This window comes from Pleurodeles waltl, chromosome 7 (assembly GCF_031143425.1).
Source record: "Pleurodeles waltl isolate 20211129_DDA chromosome 7, aPleWal1.hap1.20221129, whole genome shotgun sequence".
In the NCBI taxonomy this organism is placed as follows: Eukaryota; Metazoa; Chordata; class Amphibia; order Caudata; family Salamandridae; genus Pleurodeles; species Pleurodeles waltl.
Genome location: NC_090446.1, coordinates 137,591,677 through 137,609,487, shown reverse-complemented (window position 1 = coordinate 137,609,487; position 17,811 = coordinate 137,591,677). Strand labels below are relative to the sequence as shown.

The window sequence follows — 17,811 nt, the reverse complement described above, 5'->3', positions numbered from 1 at the left end:
CCACTGGGAAATGCCTAGCTCAACTTGCCTATCGAACAAGTTACTTACTTTTGGTAACGCATTATCTGCTATTTATCTGCAGGTTCCCAACCTTTAGAATTTCCAGGTGCCAGCTCGGAATCCGGAACTTTTGCTGAGCAATACCCCTGCTTGCACCATCGATCGGATCCGCGTGGCATCGTCTATGATGTCACGGTCTTCTATAAAGGCACCACCCAGGCACGCGTATGTCAGTACTTTTCCACAAACCTCCACGCCAGAAGGGCAGAGCTATGGAACGAACCACAGTTTTGTCTATGCGATAAACTAGGGCCCGAAAGAGACAATCCTTAACCCTAGTAAGTGAATCAGCAGAGCAGGGAGGCATGGGTGGGTGTAAGGAATCTGCAGCTAGATAAAGTCTGTACCAGATAATGTGTTACCGAAGATAAGTAACTTGCTCATTTGAGAGAGACTTATAGCTTCAGATTCCTTACCTTTAGAATAGATACCCAAACGATAACCTCCTGGCGTTGGGCTATGGACAAATTCACTTCAAACTAAAAAGTCCTGCAGGACTGAACGGGCAAAGTGCCAGTCTCTTTAGACCTAATTGTCCAGGCAATAGTGTTTGGCAAACGTGTGCAAAGATGCCCACTTTGCAGCCTGACAGATGTCCAGGACTGGTACTCCGCCTGCTAATGCAGTGGTAGCAGCTTTGTACCTGTTGGAATGAGCTCCCAAGCCCTCAGGAAGCTGTTTCTTGGCCAGAGCGTAGCAGATTTTTATGCAGAGAATGCCCCAGAGCTAAATGGTTTGTTTTTGCAGTGAATGACGTTCTTTGCTCCCACATACCCCACAAAGAATTGGTCATCCACCCGGAACTCTTTTGTGCGGTCAAGATAGACCAACACACTCTTTTTGGGTCCAGTTGATGGAGTCGCTCCTCTTACTTAGACGGATGTGGGGGAGTAAAGAAGGTAGGCAGGATGATGTTCTGACCCGGGTGAAATGGGATCACCACCTAAGGGAGAAAAGAGGCACAAGTACAAAGCACTACTTTGTCCGAAAACATGGTGAAATACGGAGGTATGGATGGTATCTCACCTCACCCTCCTGGCAGATGTTATTGCCACTAAGAAGGCTGTCTTGATAGTGAGCAGCCAGAGGGAAAAAATTTACAAAGGCTCAAAGGCAGCACACATGAGAAAAATGAGAACCAGATTTAAGTCCCATGATAAAGGACGTAGGAGGAAACATATGTACAAGCCCTTTAAGGAATCTATTAACAATAGGAGATTTGAATAAAGAAGTCTGATTGGGCAGCCGGAAAAAAGGCGAGAAGGCAATAAGATATCCTGTGAGTGTGTTCAATGCAGAGCCTGCTGGGCAAGGGACAAAATAAAGAGAAGGATATCAGAGACAGTAGCATAAATAGGATCAATTTATCTTTCTGTACAAAAATATACAACGTGTTTCCAGCGGCAGGCGTATACTGTCTTTGTGGAGGGACGCCTGGCTGCCAGAATAACTTTACAGACTTTGGGAGGAAGTGGCAACCTGATTGGAGGATCAATGCTCATTTTCAGAAGCTCGGAATACCAGACTCTCCCTGACCAGTCTGGAGCAACCAGGATTACTTGGGCCTGGTCAATCCTGATTTTTTTGAGAACTCTGGGCAGAAGTGGTATGGGTGGAAAGGCATACAGGAGGCCTGAGCTCAACTTGCGACGAAAAGCATCGCCAAGCGAGTGCCGCCTTGGAAACTCAAATGCGCAATATTGCTGACATTGTGGGTTCTCTTTGGAGGGGAACAGATCTAACCGAGGCTTTCCCAACTGCTGAAAGAGTCCTTGCGCCACCTCCAGATGGAGATGCCACTTGTGATCTGCTAGGCATCAACGGCTGAGTTAGCCCACCCTGGCATTCAGAGCATCTGCCAGGTGTTGGAACCAGCAGGGTTATGCCCTGCTGCTCCCGCCAACTCCAGAGGCGCAAGGCCTCTACAACCACGATTCACGACCCCACACTGCCCTGCTTGTTGTAGTACCAAATTGGGGTGGTGTTGTCCGGGAACACCTGCACTATATTTTCTTTGACAACAGGAAGAAATGCAGTCAATGCTAGCCAGATTGCCCGGAGCTCCAGTAAGTTGAAATGGAGTCCAAATTCCACCGGAGACCAGAGACCAGAGACCTCTGATCTCCACCTCTCCTAGATGGCCATCCCATTCCAGAAGTGACATCTGTCACTACTGTGAAATCTGGTATTGAAAGAGAGAGAAGTCCACCTCTGACCCAATTGCGGTTCTTTAACCACCACTGCAGGTCTTTTGCAGTTCCCTCTGAGATCTTAACCGTGTTGGAGAAATTTTACTGATGCTGCATCCACTGGAACATCAGGTCCCACTACAGAGCACTCATATGCCATCTTGCATTACTGACAGGATGCAGGAGGCCATGACGCCCAGCAGCCTCAAGAGTCTGTCTCACCAAAATCCAGGCTAGAGGCTGAAACATTGGAATCAAAACGTGATTATCCTGGACTTGCTATCTGGGAGGATGGGCCCGAAACTACACTGTGTCCAAAACAGCTCCGATGAAAGGGAACACTTGAGAGGGAGTCAGGTGTGACTTCGGCACGTTTATAGTGAACCACAGCAAATGCAGGAGGTTCCCCGTAGTCTGGAGGTTGTAGACGACATACCTGGGGCGAGCTTGCATTTAACAGCCAGTCGTCAAGACTGAAGACTGAAACCCCTGTCCTGCGCAGCTAAACTGTGCCCAGAGCCATCACTTTTGTGAACCTCCGAGGGGCACTAGCAAGGCAGAAGGGGAGCACAGTAAACTGAAAGTGCTCATGGCCTACCCTGAACTGCATGTAACGCCTATTGGCAGGCAGGATGAGGATATGGAAATATGCATCCGGCAAGTCCAACGCTACCATCCAGTCTCCTTGGTCTAGGGCAGACAAGACCTGAGCTACAGTAAGCTTTTTAAATTTCTCCTTTTTGAGGAAGAGATTGATGTCCCGTAAATCCAGAATAGGGCGAAGACCTTTGTTCTTTTTGGGAATAACAACCACTGTCTATTTCTGATATTGGGGTCCCATCTAAGGCTCCCTTGGCCAAGACAGCCACAACTTCCTTGCGGAGCAAAACTAAATGATCCTCCATCAGTTGTTTTTTTAGGGAAAGACTGGAAGGGGACGGAATAGCCCTTCTGTAAGATCTGCAAGACCCATTTGACCGATGTTATGGACCCCCAGTGAGGGAGATGATATTGAATCCTCCCTCCAACTGAACGTACCTGGTCTTGCAGAATCACACTAGGAGGGCTTGGACGCTGTAGAGGCAGGAGGCTATGTGGTATTCGACTTCTGGCCAGTCGTTCTGCGTCTGAAAGCACCACAATCCTTCTCCAGTAAGGCTGCCCATCTTTGGAATGCCCTTCCCTTGGAGCTCCGCTATGAATCTTCAGAGCGACTCTTCAGGAAAAAGCTTAAAACTATTCTTTTCAGTAATTAACTTTTGTTCCCCTACCTGCACGTGATCTTTGTTGTTTTAGCGCTGAGATGCCCTGGGGTAACTATGCGCTCTATAAATTCTAAAAACTAAACTAAACTAAAACTAAACAATCGTGCACAGATTGTGGGCCTGGCACCAGACGGTGGCTAACTTGTGAGTGTCGTGGCACTCCTATATCCAAGGATGGGACGAAAGGCAGACTGTGGGTGAGGGGCCGCTGAGAGGCCTAAGGACTTGGGCGTAGCCCAAGTTATTAAAGCACTCCAGCGCTGAGTCTGCCTTTTCGCCAAATAGGTGGGACCCATCGAAGGGTATGTCCATAAGGTTTGCGTGGACATCCCCCGAAACGCCAGATGTACGTAGCCAGGCATGGCGTTGAAGGGCCACAGTCATGAAATCTCACTACCCAGCGAGTCAGTCATGTCCCAACCACACCTTATGGTAAACTTTGCTGCATCTCTCCCGTCCTTAACTGCGTGAGATAAAATAGCCCACACGTCCTCTGGGACCTGAGGCAGCACCTGTGCCACTGTATCCCTGATGGAAAAAAACATTTTCTTCACAAGACAGTTGAGCTTCTTGGATTCCCTATCCGGAGGTGCGGAAGGGAAGGCACCCTAGGAAGTAGATGCTTGGACTACCAAACTCTCCGGAGTGAGGTGTTGGGTGAGGAAAATAGGGTTGCCCAGAGCCGGGCGATGGTGGCGACTAATTAAACTATATACTGGAGCCCCTGTGCTGGGTTTGGACCATCTCTCCACCAGACATTAGTGAAGGCTTCATTACAGGGCAACATCGGTTCCAATGTGGAAGCCCCCGGCTGAAGCACCTCTATCAGGAGGTTAGTCCTGACTTGCACCAAGGGCAGCTCAAGGTCAAAGAGTGCCTGGAGGACCTCGAGTGAGATGAGGACTTGGAGCTCCTTGAGCGATCCTGTGACTTTCTCCTCGACTGGGACCGTGACCTCCGAGGAGTCGTGCCCACCAATGTCGACTGCCGGGCAGCCACTAGCTTTAGGGACCACTCCTTCAAAGCTTTCGGAGCCATGGCCCAGCAGTCAAAGCACTATTTTGAATCGTGGTCGCGCTCGAGACACAAAAGGCATACCTGATGGCGTGCAGTGATATTGCTCAGCAAAAGTTCCTGATTCTAAGCTGACACCTGGAAATTCAAAAGGTAAGGAATATGCTGCTAGAAGTCTCTATCAGATAGTAAACGCTTATACTAGTAGGCTTATCCACACTTAAAGATGCTACTAGGCATGGCAATGGCCATACTCAACTGAAAATGTCATTGCTATTTTTCTACTTGAGCAAAAAACATAACATCCCTGTCCTCACCTCATCTTCTGTAAGCTCTGTGTGAGCCCTACATGCCATACCTGGTGAACCTACCTTTTAATGTATACATAATTAGATGCAGCACACTTGCAAGGACTTCACAGAACAAATGCTTACAAAGAACTGCACACTAAACATGATAAGGCTCTACCACAGAATATGCCAGTTAGGCCTCTACTGTGAACAATGCCCCTCAGAGAATTCCATCTGAACATGCACATCGAAACACATCTACATATTGTGACTACAATTCACTGATTCAGTCAATCAAACTCTTAGCTATCAGCAGCACTTGATTATGTATATCAGGACATGCCACTATAATTTATTCATTATGGGTGGGTACTCCATACATGTTCATCGAAAGGGGTGCTGTGTACTCTGGCTATTAGAATTTACTTCTGAACATTCCAGTGCTCCTTTTAAGACGTTCATTCAAATGTCGCCACTAAATTTCTTATAGGGGTGTGGTTTGACCCACCCCAAACACACACACACAGAGCCTCTATTGCAAAAGTGCCACTGAAACAATCCAATTCAAAGGTGATCATGCTTATTCAGGAGACCTCTGCACACTGCCATCCAAAACAGCCACCTGAATGAGCTCCTCTGAAAATATCTGCTCAAAATGATCATTAAGAAAAGGTGGCTGCACATTACTGTTCAATGCCCCAGAGCGTATACATCTAGAAATGCCCTGTAATCATGTCCCCTAGATAGAAGTGGATTCTAGGTACACCCATTATAAGTAGGCCTCAATATTTATATCTAGAAGCCCCAGTTAGAAATGCCTTTGAGTATCTGCATCAAGAAGATGCCAGACAGAACTGCCTCCTTAAGTATGCACCTTCCCCTATATTCATTATGAGGTACCAAATAAATTCATGCAGTTGTTCCTTCTGAGCATGTCCTTTATGAATTATCACCATGTCCTCAAGTATGTCTTTGCACGGTTCCATACACAAGTCCCAACTTTAGTCATCATAATGCATGCCATCATAAGGTGTCTTCCAGAAAATATCCTTTCAGAAGTGCCCAATTTGTATGCCCATTTTAAAGAGCTCTCTAGTTGGCGCTATTCATAAATGCCCCTTGAATGGCAAGACCCTGGGGTTTTTCAATTTTTATATGTCTGCAAATGCTAAAGAACCCATGTCAGGTCCATTCAAAGGTGCTTTTAGATGCGTCGGTTTCTGGTCACACAGCCTCGGCTCCTTGCTGCGATGCAGGGTTGATGAGAAAATGACGCTTAGGTATAATGCGTGAGAAAAATACAGATGCACAGTGATGACAGAGCTGTGGTGGAACGGGCGCTGTGTGAATTTTATTCCTGAGGACACCAGTTTCCACTTCCAAGGGGCCAGGGACTGGATTTGGCACCACTTGGCAAGTCAGAACTCTCAGCAGAAGAGTCCAGGCACTGGCAGATGAGGTCTTTGATGTCCCTGCCCCTGTTCAGCAGTATTTCACATGTATGTAAAACACACCAGTACATGTCCTACCTTTTAAATACACTGCCCCCAGCCCATGGGGCTGACTTCGGCCTACCTTAGGGGAGACTTACATGTAGTAAAAGGGAAGGTTTGGGCCTGGCAAGTGGGTGCACTTGCCAGGTCGAACTGGCAGTTACAACTGCCCACACGCACACTGCAGTGGCAGGCCTGAGACATGTTTATAGGGCTACTCATGTGGGTGGCACAATCAGTGCTGCAGACCGACAAGTAGCATTTGATTTACAGGCCCCGGGCACACACTGTGCACTGTACTAAGGACTTACTAGTACATCAAATATGTCAAACATGGATAAACCAATTACCGATACAATGGAGACAGAGAGCAGTGGTAAAGTGCCCAGAGTCCTAAGGCCAGCAAAAACAAAGCTCAGCACAGGATAAAAAAAATAGGATGTCAGAGGCAAAAAGTCAGAGGGAACCTTGCAGAAAGGGGCCTTTTCCAAGACAGGTCCCAGCAGATGTGGCCGCATCCTTACCATCTTGAACGGTTTGAGCTAAGGAAGCAAGTAAGTATTTTGGGATTGCAGGTAAGATTTCACCCACCATGTCCCAAAGTGCATGGGAATAACGCTGAAGGAGGCAGCTTGTATTAACTGGCCGTTAACTGGCCTAAAGGCAAACTGGCCGAAGAGAACACATGCTTGCCTATGTACCTACTCGTTTTGACTCCCTATCCACGGGAGTGGCTGGAAAAGCATAAAGGTTCACTTTACTGGCGGACACATGCACAACCAAACTTTCCGAGGTCGGATGCTGGGTCAGAAAATCCAGGCTGCCTGGGGCAGGTGTATGGTGACGGGTGCCTTGTCAGTGGACTCGGGGGCGAGATCATGGTACAGCCCTAGTGCCCAGCCGTGTGTCAATTAGAGCTTCATTGAAAGGCCAAAGACATTCACTTAGTTCCTGGCCCAGCTGTAGTAGATCCCTCAGCAGCCTCTCTGATGAAAGTCACAAAAGAAGTGCTTTCTTCTGTTGTGGGTCCTGTGGGGGAACAAGCCCAGTGTAGTGTGCGGCCGCAATCCCACTGGCCTTCTGTAACTCCATGTATTAGTTGTCTTCACCAGAAGGTGGGGCAAATTCGTATCCATTTCAACCACTGTCAACGCTGTCATCTCCAGATGGTTTGCTCTGATCAGAGTTCAAGCTAAAAAGCTGGTGTAATGTGTGTTTGCATGGCTGCACTGTCATAAAATCGTATCAGAGACTGATGGATTCCATATAGGCTGGAGCATATCAAGATCTGGACATGCCTGAGGGGCTGAGGGCGAGCCAAAGCTAACTTGGAGTTGGACAACATAATAGGTTGCTGGTCCCCCTCTGGCACTGGTGACGTCAGTGCTCAGGTTGATGTTTGAGAGGCCGACGTGGGATGTGGCACATAGTCTGACCTCAGTGCCAAGGGTGTCGGTGGTAACCCAACTGTTGGGTCTGAATGTGCGCCTGGGGAAGCTGGAAGTGTGGCAAATATGTGCAGCAAAGACTGTTGAAAGCTTTTGACTTGCTGTGCATCCCTGATGGGCCTGTGAACTCAGGGTGCATTGGGACAAGGGGTGGAATCCGCTCTTCAGTGGAGCCAGACTGAGAGGCATGGTGGTGCCCTCACACCCTCACAGGAGAGTGGCAGGAAGGAGGTGAGTCCCACTTGGACTTCTTATGTTTTAACTTTGACTTACTCAAAATCTTTGACCTTGAGGAAGATCGGCCTCAAGAACAACTGTGGTAGTGGCAGTGAGAGCAAATCTGTGCTCTTGATTTCGACCTGGAGCAGGACCTGCACAGAGTTTTTTAGTACTTTGACACACACAGCTTTGCCTCTGGATCTCTGATGGCTTTCGGGTTCATCTGGATGTAGTCATTGCAAACCTTGGAGTTATCTGACAAGATTGAGCACCAAAGACCTCACAGGAATCTGTCAAATACATCTGTTTGTGACAGTCCATACAAAGCTTAAACATTGTAGTCTGAAGGGGTAACGATCTCTTCCACACTGAAAATACTTTCTGAAAAAAAATGTCTTTGCAAGTGAAGAAAAAGAGGACACTGCAGCCGTACGACTCATTGACATTCTTAAGATTTTAAGAATAAAGCTCATTATTACTGTGTGTGTGGACACAAAGCTATACTTTAAGAGGATAGATCTGCTGCGAAATGTTGATGTATACATTACTTAGTCTTATTTCCAGAAATAAACTTTATATAAAGCTGCACAGTAGAAAGCAGGTTTTGTAAATGTCTGCTCTGTCCTGCTTCAGACTGAGAGCAGTTGTGAAATGTCATGCCAAACCTTATCGATCTTCACTTCTTTTTCACTATATTAATGTTGCTGAGGGTTGCTCCAGTCTTAGCTCATCCTAATGTCTAGTTGAGGGTTCTTCTTGAGAGAACATCTGTTTATTAATTTAGGCTAAATAACAACTAGTGACATTTCTATTGACATCTAAGAGTGGACCTGCCACTGAATCTTGGTGAAAGTAAGGAAATGCCTCTTTTTGTATGGTCACCCCAGGTTTTTCGACCAATGTTGCTCGTTTTTCAACTCTGAGAGTACTCTGAGGCCTGCTAACCAGACCTTAGTGTCAGTGCCCTGACCCCAAAATGTGTATGTTACATTGGCTATCTCCAATTAGCTTAGGCTAACTTACCTGAAAGTCCCTAGTTTATGGTACCCAGGGCCTGTAAACTACAGAGTCACACCGGGAATTGCTGTACTGGTTGTGCCACCTTTGGTGTGACAAAGGTAAAACGGGTCTACCAGTCCGCCACTGCGGACTGGAAGAGCAGTTTTTCACTGCAGGCTGACTCTGTCATTTTAATCCATTGCAAAATTAAATGTCCCCCTGCAACATGTGTAAGTCACCCCTATGGCAGGTCTACCAAGCACTCGGGCAGGATACAGCATATTTCATGGGCAGAACATGTATTTTTAATGTTCTGAAAGTAAAAACACAAAATTGACGTTTTTACTAAGGAAAGACTTGGTCGCCCCGTTGGCAAATGCAGGGTTACATGCGGACCCCTTAGTTCATGAACAGTGCTACTGCAAGGTATCAAACAACTTGTTGCATTAAGCCTGACTTTGTTCTCAATTCGAAATTAATGCAACCAGTTACAGTGGGCAACTTTTACAATGTTGCCTCTTTGTTGCCTTCAATCTCCTATGCCCTTAAGGGTTGCAAATGGAGCTTGAACCCTTGACAGCTTTCTGCACTCCTAGAGAGACGTGGTAAGAACTCCCAGGAAAGGAGACAATAGGGACCTGCATTATAGAGAGGTGTTACTCCCTCCTGCAAGAAGCCACACTGGTGTTGGCTCAAAAGGCAAGCTTCAAAGGTGAAACCACCCTTGAAGAGCAAATGGGCAACACTTGGGAGAGGGGCAGCTCCATTGATTAGGCAGACTAGCTGGCACCTGGGAAGGAAAGGGGAAACCTGTTTTCAGGGGTGTGTGGCACCCTCATAGCCACACCTCTGGGTTGGACTAGGGTGCTCTGGACACCAAGAGAGGGGTTCTGTCATGGTGGGAGTGGGCAGAATGATGCTTCTTGGGATAGCCAGATGTCACACGTACCAGGAAGTGGCCATCAGGAAGGCGAGAACCTGGTAATCCACTGGCTACCAACCACATCCCACCCTGAGGGCACTTTCTAAGTATAAATAGGGCACTAAGATCTCGTCTGAACAGGATGAAAGGACCGAAGGATGGTTGCAATAGTGCATCGTGGAAATGGCAAAGAGAGGCTTTACCAGGGAGGACTGTACCTGGTGGCTCACGAAGGGGCTGTGCCTGCTGGTGGATAGGTTGCCTTCAGAGCCCAGCCAAAGCAAAGAGAATCTAAGGATCAATTTGCTAACCTCCTGTTCACAGCAAAGGGCCACAACAGTTGAGAAGCCTGCTGGGGCAAATTGCTTCCCCAGATTTTTCAAGTCACCACCAACCGTCACCAGGGACCAGAGACCAGGACCCAATGCTTGAAGTTGCAAAGGAGTTCACTGTGCCCAAAAGAGTTGTCGGAATGCAGCTTGGTCACCCAGAAGTCAAGTTGTCACCCAGGGAAGGATTTGGTTGCGACTGCTATACTGGGCGACTGATAGCCCAGTGACGACTGGACTTCTACCAGGACCAATAGGCCTTTAAGAGACGTGACCAGGACTGCTTCACCCCCAGTCATAGCCCAAGGAGTAGACGCAGGAACGCACCTGTCGACCGCATCGCACCCACAGCATCTTTGAGCACCTTCAGCATCCTTCATCCCGTACATTAGGACCACTGCAACAGATAAAAATGCCTGGAACATGAAAAGTATTGCTTCTACCCTCGAGGTAATTGTTTCTGAGAACCTTGTTAGTCCTCCTGACTAGCTCCTTACTGGAGTTGGTAGCCCAAAGTAACTCTAAGTGACCGCATTACTAGTAGACCAACTTTTTAGTGAAAAAGTTTTTAAGTGTCAAATTCGTGGGTGAGTAAAATGCTTTGATTTACTGTTTTTACATTGAAAAAGAACAGTGCTTCGCTTGATGTACATTGATTAAAATGTACTTCTTTTTTTATTATCAAATTGTATAAAGGTATCAAAACTGTGAATACACAAGCCTTCTCAGATTTTGTTGTACTGTGTGTTAACTATATTAAACAATTTGAAAGTGTAGTGTTTTGTAAACCTTAACCTGTAATATAATCATGAATTGCAAGATGAATAGTAAACATGTGGACATGTTAAATTATAAAGTGATTTTTAAGGAGGAATATTTCAATCATTGGCGGTAACTTACTTGTCCATTCCTGGCAAGTTTCCCCAAAAATAGCGAGCCCTGTGAGCGGCCGATACCTTGGCAGCATCTATCATTATTGGATTGCACTGAAAATAAAACAAACAGCGTGAAAAAGAACACCAGGAAATTTAGGACGTTTACTAGAAAGCTTGCCTACAAACAACTAATAACACAAAACGTCATTTACTTGATTCAAAAACCCTGAAATCCATATTACTTGGCAGCAGCCCATATAACCAGAATCTTAATCCTCTAATTTTATTGCAACACAAGGGCGACTTAAACAATTGGAAGACTGTGCAGAATCAACAAATAATGAGGTGTTTTTGCCATCATTACCAGGAAGTTCAGCTACAATGTTTGCACTGGGGTCGGTACGTGACAGTTTTTAATTATAGCTGCATACATCATTTATCATCATTTCTTCAAAAACAGTACAGTAAGAATTAGTGAAAGACCGTGGGCTTTGGGCCAGCCCCTTCCGTCTATTAGCTTGTAACTGTTTTTCATGGCCTGCCATTGCTAGATCGGATATGCATCAAGACCATGGCACTTTAGGAATAGTTACATTGTTCCATTTCTGCTCCCATTAGGTTCTGATGGTGTGGTATATGTAGTCCTTTTGTTAGACTGGAGATATGACTCGAGTGTAGCTTGTAATTGTTGTCAGATATACTTAATTTGCTGACATGGCTTTTCAATTGCTGAGTTAAGGTGTTTTTGTTTAATGATACTGTGCTATTTTGATGCTTTAGCCTGGCAGCCCTGATCACTAACAGCCCTTACAAGTTCATCTGTCTTACGTTGCTGTTATAACTGAGTTGTTCGTTCCATGTTTTTTTTCACACCAAGTAAAAATTGTGTATGCGCAATGGGTTTTGTTAAAGATGCAACAAAAAACTGTCCCCTAATCAGAAGTACCTTCCTATTGTCTTGTTTGAGGGTGCAGCTTTCCTTTCCTAACACAGGCTATTCAGCAAAGGAGCCTTACTTCTTCCTTGCCTCTGTAGCCCAAGATGCTGAGCCATATTGAGTGATATTCGTCCTAGGTCAGCGATGTACTACACACACTCCTATTACCAAACACTTCTACTAATAAAAAGACAGACTTAATGGTTTTGCCAGTGCTTGTTTTTATTTTTCTAAACTGAGAAATCAGTTTTACACGCTAGTCACTGAATGGCAGGACTATGCACATCGTCTTAATCCATAATAGTTAAATGTTTGAAAAGCATAATTTCAAACTGAAGCATAAAGGAAACTGGGTAGAGTGGTGCAGATCTGTAGAGTGGAGCGGTGTGGAGTGGAGTACATGGCATAGAGTGAAGTGGTGTACATTGGAGTGGAATAAAGTGGAGTAAAGCAGAATGGAGTAGTGTCTCATAGTGGAGTGTTGTGGAGTGGAGTAAAGTGGAGTGTCAGAGTGGAGGGGCGCAGAGTGGAGTAAAGTGCTGTAGAATAGTGAGAAGTGGAATGGCATGGAGTGGAGCGGTGTTGCGCTGAGAGGAGTATAGTATAGTAACATACAGTGGAGTGGCGTAGCATGGAGTAAAGTGGCATGGAATGCCACAGTGTCATAGAGTGTAGTGAGTAGAGAGCAGAGGAGTAGAGTGTCGAGTGGAGTTGAATGCCCTAGTGACTGGCATAGAGTGGAATGTCATGTCGCAGACAGGATAAGTATGTTTGTAGAGTGTCGTAAAGTGGAGTTGAGTGGCGTAGAGTGGAGCGGCTTAGACTGGAGTATGCATGGTGTGTTAACGCATTGCCATTGCAGACAACACATTTTCAAATGAAATGACCATTACATTTGCACATACAGTTTTACTGATAAACCTATACAGCATACAAATGATGTGTGGAAATAGCATCACCTAGTGTATTGATTTTTTTCTGATCGTACTAAAATATATGTTTCCATCACACTTCCGAATTTGAAAAAATGTGGTCTATTTGTGCTTTCCTAATTCTGCTATGTTCTGAAATATTTGCACAGTTCATTTACAGACATTTAGTTTTTGTTGTATGCAAGAAAAAAAGTATTTTCTTTCCCAGTACCCTGCAAGTGCTATTTACAGAAAGCAAGGACTCATGGAGGAATACAAGGAGCGATGATGAACAAGCTTTGCTCTACGGAAGGGACGAAGAGATGCTGGAAAGTCTAAAACATACAAAGCCAGCAAATAGAAAGCCAGAAAATGTTAGTTACAAACCACAAAGCCAATAGTTAGCAATGTGTAGAATGCATTCCCAGGTAACCTTTTCGCAACCAGACAGCTGTGCTGTCTGGTAGGCTTCAAACTAAAATGTGAAATCACAATGCTGGTATGTAGAAAGGTAGGCCTGTCCTCTTCATTTGCCCTTCCAGGACCTCACCCTTCCTAAAGCTCTGCTTGTCAACGGGATGTTTAGTGTGTGCGCATGATCATGGAAATTCACAGATTGGGCTATTACAGTCACCTTCAGGCCACTACCATCAAATTATCCTGCAAACCAGTGAGGCAGGGCAACGTGTTATCTCAGACATGAAAGCAACCGGCAGCTCCTGTGGACAGCACACTGAACACTTCTATTGCGAGTATTATGGAGGTAAGGAACTAAAGGCAAGAATCTGTTTTACAACTTAACAGTAATAGAGGACTCAGAAGAACTAACAATTGGCTTTACTGACGAGCAGACCGCCATGTTATAGATAGCATTACTGCGTGTGCAGTCCTTTATGCAAATGTAGACGTGCAGGTGCTCCCTACTCCAGAATACTTCTTTGCTACAGAGAAGTCCCAGTACTCTCCTACTGAAAGTATTGCCATCAGTGCTGAGAAGGGCAGGTACTCTCTCTTTCCAATTGAAGTGCAGGTATCCAGTACCTGACAATACTGGCCCATTTAAAGCACTGTACTTGCTGAAAATTCTGACTTTGTGAAAAGCACACAGTGAAGCCAACAAATCCTGATACATACTTCCAGAAAATGGGAAATGTCTCTCTTGTCTTCGGCCTTCATGTTAACAACATTCTCAAACATCCAGAAGAAAGGTCGATCTTCCCCATCTTTGGGACGTGCGTTGTTCAGGAGTCGATAATACTCAAAGAACAGCCGTCCAGTACCCTCTGAAATTGGGACAACAAACACAGTTACGAAAAATTAAATTGTTATGCAGAGGGAAACATCTTGAGAATGAATTGCCTGCAAATCTCCATGAGTGTCTATTTGCCTATTCTAATGGCATTCAGATAGATAAGCATTTTCTTGTTTTATTTGTGGCATGATGTAAGACTTAAAGCAATGGTGAAAGAGCACTTCAAAAGAAGGTAGAGGTTAATACAGTAATGTGCAAAGGGGGGCACCAGACACAGTTGATCAGCTTTGTAAGGTTACAATGGATTACTTTAAAGACACAGTTTACAAGCATTGGCAAAGCCAATAGGTTTAGCCTTCCGTACATACACTTGCTTCTGCATTGAGATTTAGCGTATGTCTAGGCAAATATGAAAATTCATTAATGGGTACATGAATAGAAGGATCAAAGAGTGCATTTATATATGTAAGTGCTGACTTACTCATCACTCCTAGTCACCCATGAATTCATCAAAGAGCAGTCCGGAGGACAGTAACTCATTTGTGAGTGTACTCGATTAAATGATAGAGCATTTACATGAATAGGTATGCAGGAATGACCATGCTGCAGTGAATAAGTTAGTATAGAAAGGAAGCAGGAGCTCATGTAAGCGAAAGAGTGCAGTGGTGAATGAATGAGGATAAGAATGTGCATGAACAATTGTGAGTGCATGCAGAAGTTTATGAATGCACCACAGGAAACAGGAAGGACTGTATGATGGTGTACAAGTATGTGAATGGGACAGTGAATGTGTATAGACAAGCATGAATGAGTGTGTAGGAGCTAATGAGTGCAGCAGTGAATAAGTGAACAGAGGAATAAATTAATAAGTGGGTATGCGTGTGCCCTGGTGGGCGCATGTAAATGTGAGTTGGCAACTGAAGCAATTAATGCTGTGAGCGCTCTGTTTGGATAAAGGCTTTGCCTCTGGGTGTGGCTGGTCTGTTATAGGTAAACTACATTTTTCGCGTGGCAGGGAGATGCCTGGAAGGAGTCTAGAAGGGGTGTTTTGACACTGTGAGCCTTATTGCCCCGTGCTGGCCTGTTCGGTCTGGTTCATGCTAGCCACCATCTCGTGTCACTATCACAGATTGCTAGCCTGGTACAGGCATACTGTTGATGGAAGATGAGACCAGTGTTTTCGCCTTCCACTTCTATAAACACATCATGGTCTCTAGTCCAAACAGTTTGTTTTTCCTCGAAAGAAACAAATCCACTATCGTGAAACAGTAACTGAGAAAGTATTTCACCCTTCTGCTTGCTACCTTCGCGCTCTGATAAGTGGAACTAAAACAAAAAACATTCTTTAATGTCAGAAGAAATAACATGTGAACCTAAAAGGCCTGCAACTGCGCAGTAAGATGAATTTATTCTGCCACGTAAAGATGAATGGCTTACAATGAAGGGTGCTAATCTTCATTGATAGTATCGCAAAGGGGTTTGCTCTGGCAAAGAAGCAGGATAAGATGACATTCTTCTGAGTTGCCACTCTCTGCTGCCATAACTCTGTTGCAACCCAATAGCGGTGAGTAAAGGGTAGCAGCTAAACTGAACATCACATACCACAATTTTGTACCATAAAACTAAAGCAAAGCTGTCAACCGTTAATATCATTTTGACTGTGATTGTACAGAGAAGGGACTGTGGCCTTAGCAAGTGGACGGAGGCATTGCAATAGGATCTTTGGACATCCTTCTCTTCCTGAAAATTCCCAGCGAGTCACCCCACCCTCTGATAGCAAGAATTGACACATCTGGAGCCACCTCCTATGTCCTGGGGACGTTTTACATGGAACCCTACATTGCAAAGCACTCATACCTGAGCTGGAAACCTATTTTATGAAAGGGTTTCCTGGTAACTGTGTGCTAGTGGTGGGTGCAAAGACTCCAAGACCTGTCACTTCCCTAAGGAAACTAAAAATGGAAGAAAGACACAATGAGAAAGTAACATTTGTTGACTACAAATTCAGTGCCCATTTTAAAAGTATTATCGAACATCCTCATTACATTGATTCAACGTAAAATTAAGTAAACCGCTATATTATGTTGGTAATCATGCTGAATAAATGCTGATACTTAATATTTAATTACCTTGATGTGAGCAGGATTCAAAATCAGAAATGTTGGTTTCTTAGATGAAGATGTAAGGTTTGTGAAGCCGCTAGGAGAAGCAGCTTGTTGGCAGGGATGGGCACAGCACTGAAGAGCGCCCACCACTGCCCTGGCAAGGTGCAGTAAGCTGTTTCTGCCACTAGGAACTTTAGCTCAACCTCTGGTGCATTAGAAAGGGGTGGGAATCGGTACTGAAGCATTAAGTTCCTTTTGCAGATCATGAGCCGACAGCTGTCAGCTAAAATGGCTGTCACAAGTCTGTGCTACTGGGTTCACACCACCAATAAATGGACTTGCAAATGCTGCCTACTATTGCCTGTCAAGCAGCTCGATGACCTGCAGATGATGCACAGCACCCAAAGGACTGGTGTCAGTGAAGGTTTACACTTACTTGCTGGACGTTAATGTAAAAAGGCAAAGCAGGAAGTACGTTTTTTTCTTTATTTACTTTATTAAATGCCCCCCTGCTCTCCCTCCGCGCGCTGCACCTGCCCCTTTAAATAGCAGCGAGCCGCGACTGAAAATGTACAGTTAAAAATGTACAGTGAGCCACTGACAATCATGTCTGTGATAGAAGAAATTCTTAAGCGTTTTTTTGTAAATAGGAAAGAAGGAGAAAGTTTTGACTAAGTGGGCACTACTAAATTAAATGGCAAAGGTAAGATAAACAGAAATGATTGAGTGAACCCAATCAGATAGGAAATTAACAGCATCATGGTGAAAAGCAGCTTAAAATATGTAAAAAGCAAGCTACGTTGGCCCCCTATGAATAACCATAAGGCTAACTGGACTAACTGAAAGAAAAAGAGAAAAGTTGTTTTCTTAATGTGAGCAGCAGAAGGATACACGACATCCACTCAGAAGGATTGTAAGGACACTATGCTCCAAGAGAGGGACAAACAAAAGAGGAAGAAAAGTCACTGAGTATAAAGCCCAGCAAATGAGTGTCAAGAAAACCTAACCAATGGTACGCAATGGGCTTACTCTAAGCCCATTTAAAAGCTATCCTTGGGCGAGACCTAAAAGAAAATTGAGAAAACTAACATATGGAAAATGATGGAAGTGTTTTCAGACCTTGTGCAAAGCCATTCTTCATGGGTCTCGCATTTGCTCATGTTAGAGCTAATAGCGTTGTTAACTCTTTACCTGACTTTTCTTGCCACATAAAATGACACTTTAAAGTGTAACAGTTTCACATAATCGAGTGGATTCACAGCGCCATGGCTGCCATGAGCATCAGTGTGAAGAGGCACACAAAAGGAGAAAGAAGTTTGCTCGCAGTCAAACTTATTGGCAAAAGTGCAATTAGCCATGTAACAGGGGTGATGGCCAAGGCGGTAACAAAACCTCCCCAAGGAGGGACAAAAGTAAACTATTTACCAATGTCATCAAAGAATTTTTTAAGGGCAAGCCCACAAGCGAGTGGTAGTGATGGACGTGACGTGGGCGTTGTTAAAG

At 45.0% G+C, this 17,811-nt stretch overlaps 1 protein-coding gene across 7 annotated transcripts in view; it reads right to left on the bottom strand.

Moving 5' to 3' along the window:
* Window positions 1-17,811, bottom strand: part of DNMT3B (DNA methyltransferase 3 beta) — a 543,013-nt gene that overhangs the window by 69,019 nt on the left and 456,183 nt on the right. For 5 of the 7 annotated variants that reach the window (XM_069243399.1, XM_069243397.1, XM_069243401.1 and 2 more), the window contains 2 exons: window positions 14,086-14,234; window positions 11,129-11,214 (listed from right to left, as the gene is read on the bottom strand). In XM_069243399.1, coding sequence (XP_069099500.1) covers window positions 11,129-11,214; window positions 14,086-14,234 — 235 coding nt within the window. The remainder of the gene's footprint in view (window positions 1-11,128; window positions 11,215-14,085; window positions 14,235-17,811) is intronic. The other 2 variants (XM_069243402.1, XM_069243404.1) reach the window with 1 other exon arrangement.